Source organism: Mustelus asterias, chromosome 12 (genome assembly GCF_964213995.1).
Source record: "Mustelus asterias chromosome 12, sMusAst1.hap1.1, whole genome shotgun sequence".
Classification (NCBI taxonomy): Eukaryota; Metazoa; Chordata; class Chondrichthyes; order Carcharhiniformes; family Triakidae; genus Mustelus; species Mustelus asterias.
The window spans coordinates 48,303,284-48,310,009 of record NC_135812.1 but is presented as its reverse complement, the minus strand read 5'-3'; the positions used below and the strand labels follow the sequence as shown (position 1 = coordinate 48,310,009).

The following is a 6,726-nucleotide window of genomic DNA, read 5'->3' as shown; positions in this document are numbered from 1 at the left end:
GTTCTCCCCATGTCTGCGTGGGTTTCCTCCGGGTGCTCTGGTTTCCCCCCACATTCTGAAAGACGTGCTGGTTAGGTGCATTGACCCGAACAGGCGCCCGGACTGTGGCGACTCGGGGAATTTCACAGTAACCTCATTGCAGTGTTAATGTAAACCTTACTTGTGACTAATAAATAAACAAACTGGGTTTAGGGTTTATTTATACAGAGGGTTTAGGGTTTATTTATACAGGGGGGTTTAGGGTTTATTTAGACAGGAGGGTTTAGGGTTTATTTACACAGAGGGGTTTCGGGTTTGTTTTCACAAGGGCTCATTTAAGAGTTGGTGGGTCCCACCAAGCATACGGAATGCGTGTAGCTGAAGCGGATTTCACGCTATAGCGAGGAGGGAAACACCATTTTAAACCAGGAGAAAGTCACAGAGGATCGCTCGGTGCAGAACTTGAGTCTCAGTTGTGTTGGTGGGAGGGAGAGAGGGCGGGTGTTGGTTGGGAGAATGCTGTCGGATGCTCATCCTCGGGGGAATGGGAGGGTGAAAGGGGTTGATGTCAATTTGTTTATCGGGACACAGGCTGCTTGCTGTGTGGTTTTTGTTTAAGGAGGGGCTTGTCCAGTTTAATCTCCACCCTGAGTGAGTGTGTGTCTCCCGGCCGCTTGATCCTCGCTTCAGTAGCACTGAGACACTCGCTGGTGCCAGCTCTGCCTTGAGGAAATGTGTGTGGAGAAGGACACCTCGGACTGCCCGCTCTCGGGCTCTGTCTCCTCGGAGGAGATCCAGACTCTGAGCGACACCAGCACCGCCGTTGATGCGCCCTGCAGCCCAGCGGAGAAATTCCGGGCTCTTTACCGCCTGCGCCCCCACATCGCGGCCGGAGTGCTGAGCTTCGGATATGTAGTCAATTATATGGACCGGTACACAGTGGCAGGTAAGGCAGACAGAGCGATTCCCCGGGACGGGCAGAGGGGAACATGTACACCTGTTCTTAAACAGGCAATGTATTCTGATAAACATCACCTTCACTCCAACTAGTGTGTGTGTCTTTACAATAGTTAGTGTGTATCTTTACACATGAAATACCACACAATAGTGTGTAACTAGTGTGTCTTTACAATAGACAGTGTTTATTAATGAAACACTGGTACATTGGTATGTAAATGTGTGCCTGTGTTTACAATAGTTAGTATGTATCTTTATTAATGAAACACTGAGCATTTGTGTCTGTGTCTTTACAATAATGTCTTCATTAATGAAACACTGTACATTAGTGTGTATGTATTTACAGTAATGTATATCTTTATTAATGAAACACTGTACATAAGTGTGTCAGTGTGTCTATTAATGAAACACTACATTAGTGTGTCATTGTGTCTATTAATGAAACATTGTACATTAGTGTGTGTCTTTACAATGGTTAGTGTGTATCTTTAGTGATGAAACACTGTACATTTGTGTGTGTCTGTCTCTCTACAATAGTTAGTGTGTACCTTTATTAATGAAACATTGTACTTTAGTGTGTACGTGTGTATCTTTACAATAATGTGTATATTTATTAATGAAACACTCTACATACATTAGTGTGTACATGTGTATGTTTACAATCGGTAGGGGGTGTTTACATACAAAATACTATACAATAGTGTATTTATGTGTCTTTATAATAGTTTCTTTAGAAACAAAACACTGTACATTGATAGTACTGGGTACTGTAAGGGGATGATTTCCCTTATTCGATGTTCCAGGTACCCCTGTTGTTCTACTCATTTTGTGTCTGCCCGTTTTCTTACCTAGTGTGAGTTTCATGGAGATGCTCTATTGCCCACCCACCTACCCCCAACACACACACATTCACAGCATCATACCCCCACTTTGAGTCGATCTATGGATCCAGCAAAACATAATGTTTAAGGGGAGCAGTTATAGGACAGATGCCCCCAGGCAGTGCCAGTCCAAGAAGTTGCTTATTCACGGTGCCAATCACCAGTCACCTGAACAGGTGAGAGTGCCTCAGCCCACATTGTAGTGGGACATTCATACAAATCCGCTTTAAGTGGGGGCAGCACGGTAGCACAGTGGTTAGCACTGCTGCCTCACAGCACCAGCGACCCCGGTTCGATTCCTGGCTTGGGCCACTGTCTGTGTGGAGTTTGCACCGTGTCTGCATGGGTTTCCTCTGGGTGCTCCGGTTTCCTCCCACTGTCCAAAGATGTGCGGGTTAGGTGGATTTGCCATGCTAAATTGTCTCTTCGTGTCAGTGGGACTAGCTAGGGTAAAGATGTGGAGTTACAGGGATAGGACCTGGGTGGGCTTGTGGTCGGTGCAGACTCGGTGGGCTGAATGGCCTCCTTCTGCACTGTAGGATTCTATGATTCTAAGCCACCATGTATGTGTCACTAGTCCATAAATGTTTCATTGGAACCAATTTCAGTTCTTGCCTGTACTCAGGTTCCAGTTTCAGAGACATCGTTCATTAGACCCTTCAGCTTCAGCCAACCCCCAGTAACAATGGAACAGACTTTGACATGGTTATAAAAGGAGAGTAAATATTATGGTCTGGCCACTGAATACTTTGCTCCTGTCATTTCTGTTTCCATTCATTAATTTTTATTTTGTTCTTACAAAAAGCCCTACAGGTGATCCATAAAGCTAATGGCCTCCTTTGTAAAGTTCAGTCTGTGCCCAAGTGTTTACATTTGTATTTAAAAAACCTCAGCATAAAAGGGGAAAAGTACTAGTGATTTCTGTTTAGGAGGGTTGATTCCTTGGGGCCAGTATTGACAAGTGGATAAGCTGGACAAGATGGATTTCTCCATCTTAACATCTTTCCAATTAATTATAGACACTGAAATGTGTTTATGTTATTTATACTATATTTAATAGATACAAAATATACAGGGAACTTTGAGAAGTAATACACTATCATCACTAGCTCTCAGCCAGGGGAGGTGATTGCCTAGTGGTATTATCACTAGTCTATTAATCCAGAAACTCAGCTGATGTTTTAAGGACCAAGTTTCAAATCCCGCCAAAGCAGATGGTGGAATTTGAATTAAATAAAAAATATCTGGAATTAAGAATCTCCTGATGACCTTGAAACCGTTGCCAATTGTCAGAAAATCCCATTCACTAATGTCCTTTAGGGAAGGAAATCTGCCATCCTTACCTGGTCTGGCCAAATGTGAAACAGAGCCGCAGCAATGTGGTTGACTGTCAACTACCCTCAGGATACTAGGGATGGGCAATAATGCTGGCCAGCCAGTGGCACCCATGTCTCATAAATGAATTTTAAAAACTGCCATCCTAAACTGGAAACTAGCACCACTAAATATAAAGATTTGCTTTTGGTGATTTCATCTGAACTAACATACCTAAATGGGGGAATCTTATGGCGCAGTGGATAGGATCCCTGCCTCTTGAGTCAGAAGATCTGGGTTCAAGTCCCAATCCAGGATTTGATGGCCAAGGAAGGTGCGTCCACAACGCGGCCAAACAGTTTGAGCATCAATCTGCAAATCCTTCCAATGCTTGCCAATGGCAGGTGGTTAAAATGGGAGAGATCAGCCGGAAAGAAATTGCAACCTCTTCCATCACTATCTGTAGCTGCAGACTGCAACATGCATGTAAATGCCTATTTTGCCACCACAACACACATGCCCTGAGGGAATCGTAAAACATCTTGCCACCATCCCCTTTAAGACCAGTTTCTGTGTGCCCATATTGTTTAAAGTTTAGTTATTAATGTCACAAGTAAGCTTACATTAACACTGCAATGAAGTTACTGTGAAAATCCCCTAGTTGCCACACTCCGGCGCCCGTTCGGGTGCACTGATGCATGGCCAATACACCTAACCAGCACATCTTTCGGACTGTGGGAGAAAACTGGAGCACTCAAAGGAAACCCACATAGACACGAGGAGAATGTGCAGACTCCACACAGGCAGTGACCCAAGCTGGGAATCGAACGCGGGTCCCTGGCGTTGTGAGGCAGCAGTGCTAACCACTCTACCAAGTCCATATAAATATACATTTCCCTGTCCACTACTTAAGTCACTGTGCCGTGTTGCAGGGTGTGCCGAGGTTTAAACCCATTTAGAGGCATCTTCCTTTTATTTAGTAGATGTATTTATTTAGTAAAAATCCTTCCCATCCGAATAAGTTATATAACTCATACTCCGATGAGAAGCCTACCCATCTGCAGGGAGCATATCACTCTCCCAGACACAACATTGCTCAGAACGTGCGACCGAAAATAACCTCGAGTTTAATGGGAACACCATTATTAACATGCAAATTATGCAGCACCCTGGGAATTGCACAACTGCTGCAAGTTGCGGAAGAATTTGCCTTGGCCTTGAGAGTACAGTTGCTCACCCCTCTACTGCCTTGCGATTTTCATAAATTGTTGAATTTCAGCACTATTGCTTAAGTATCTTTTTAATGGGCGGCACAGTGGTTAGCATTGCTGCCTCACAGCTCCAGGTACCTGGGTTCGATTCCCGGCCTCGGGTCACTGTCTGTGTGGAGTTTGCACATTCACCCAGTGTTGCGTGGGTTTCCTCCGGGTCCTCAGGTTTCCTCCCACAGTCCAAAGATGTGCAGTTTGGCCATGCTAAATTGTCCCTTAGTGTTAGGGGGATTATCAGGGTAAATATTTGGGGTTACAAGGATAGGGCCTAGGAGGGATCGTTATCGGTGCAAGCTCGATGGGCCGAATGGCCTCCTCCTGCATTTTAGGGATTCTATGAATATGGAGCTTTATCTTCCTGCAACCTCATTAATCCTCTCCAGCCCAGAAAGGGAGCAATTGAAACTGGGAACGACTTGCTGGTAGAAAATTGTTCCTAAAGGTTTTTAAAAATATAATTCCTTTCCCTTTTCATAACATCTGTCTTCATTTAGTCTTTTCTTTCTCTTGATTTTGCTTTCTGTCCCTGATTTCACTCTAATTCACCCTTACTCCTTTCTGTCATTTTCTTTCTCTATCCTTAACTCTCCTTGATTGAGGAGATAGATTGTTACCCTCATCCTTCAGTAAGTTTCCAGATCCTCTCTTACCCACACTGCAATATTAGATTCAGAGAATCCCTACGGTGCAGAAGGAGGCCATGTGGCTCATTGAGTCTGCACTGACCACAATCCCACCCAGGCCCTATCCCCATTGCCCCATGCTAGTCCTCCTGACACTAAGGGCGATTTAGCAAGGCCAATGCACCTAACCCGCACATCTTTGGACTGTGGGAGGAAACCCACACAGACAAAGGGAGAACGTGGAGACTCGGCACAGACAGTGACCCAAGCCGGGAATCGAACCTGGGTCCCTGGTGCTGTGAGGCAGCAGTGCAAACCAGTGTGCCACCCTGCCACCATTAGCAGCTGACAGTCCCAGCAACCTACAATATAAAACACTTTTAAACTGGAGGTCGAGGAATAAAGTCTAACTAATGGGTGCATCATGACATGATCTGTTCCGACAGAATCCGAGTCCATACCTTGCCTTTTCTGTGCTTCTTGTATTCTGGTCTTATTGAAGATAAGACTGACGTAGACACTTTTGGCAGGTGGAGATTAGTGGGTGTATGACAGGATCTGCGCCTTGAATCAATTCAACACTGATACTGTCTCTAAAGTAACCAAACCTATTTGGACAGGTTGAAGGGTCCTGCTCCTATCAGCCTAAGTAACCTGAAGCAAAAACTTTGCATCTGTTGGCATTAGAAGCAGGGTCACATACCCTGCACAAGGAAATGGACTAAAGTGTGAGATATCTGAAGCATTATTCAAGCGATTACACCACAGTTCAAATCGGTGGAATTGGTTATCCAGTCAAAAAAGTCATCACCTTCATCTTTGAAGGGATGTTAGTGGAGAATCGATCTACACAGAGGACTAAATGAGTATTTTTGGGGAGTGGTAGGTGAGGGTGAGAAATGTTATTCATTGACTTCAAATCACCCTTCATTAAAAAATTTTTAAGAAGGAAGAGTGTAGATGAAAAATGTATCTGTGTCCCAAACTGGTCCAACCTGAAACGAACTGTCCTACTTTCTGTTGCCAAGCATCGCAATAATAGGCTGTTAAATTATAGGTGGTTGAGTAATTGTTAATGCACTGAGGGTGTTCACCCAATTGTATATTTCACAGGTGGGGGTGGGGGGTTAATTCTATATTTCACAGGTTGGGAGGGGGGGTTAATAGAATATTTCAGAGGCGGGGAGGGGTTAGTTGTATATTTCATGGGGGAGGGGGTTAATTGTATATTTCACACGTGGGGAGGAGGGTTAGTTGTATATTTCACAGGTGGGGAGGAGGTTATTGTATATTTCACAGGTGGGGAGGGGGATTAATTGTATATTTCACAGGTGAGGGGGCGTTAATTGGATATTTCAGAGGTGGGGAGGGGTTAATTGTATATTTCATGGGGGAGGGGATTAATTGTATATTTCACAGGTGGGGAGGGGTTAGTTGTATATTTTGCAGTGGGGGAGGGGGTTAATCGTATATTTCACAGGTGAAGAGGGGGTTAATTCTATATTTCACAGGTGGGGAGGGGGTTAATCGTATATTTCTCAGGTGGGGAGGGGGTTAATCGTATATTTCTCAGGTGGGGAGGGGGATTAATTGTATATTTCACAGGTGGGGAGGGGTTAGTTGTATATTTTGCAGTGGGGAGGGGGTTAATCGTATATTTCACAGGTGAAGAGGGGGTTAATTCTATATTTCACAGGTGGG

At 44.5% G+C, this 6,726-nt stretch overlaps 1 protein-coding gene across 1 annotated transcript in view; it reads left to right on the top strand.

The window, feature by feature from the left end:
* The first annotated feature begins 312 nt into the window (after positions 1-312).
* Positions 313-6,726, top strand: part of spns2 (SPNS lysolipid transporter 2, sphingosine-1-phosphate) — a 112,781-nt gene continuing 106,367 nt past the window's right edge. The window contains exon 1 of the mRNA XM_078225169.1: positions 313-925. Coding sequence (XP_078081295.1) covers positions 712-925 — 214 coding nt within the window. The 5' untranslated portion in view covers positions 313-711. The remainder of the gene's footprint in view (positions 926-6,726) is intronic.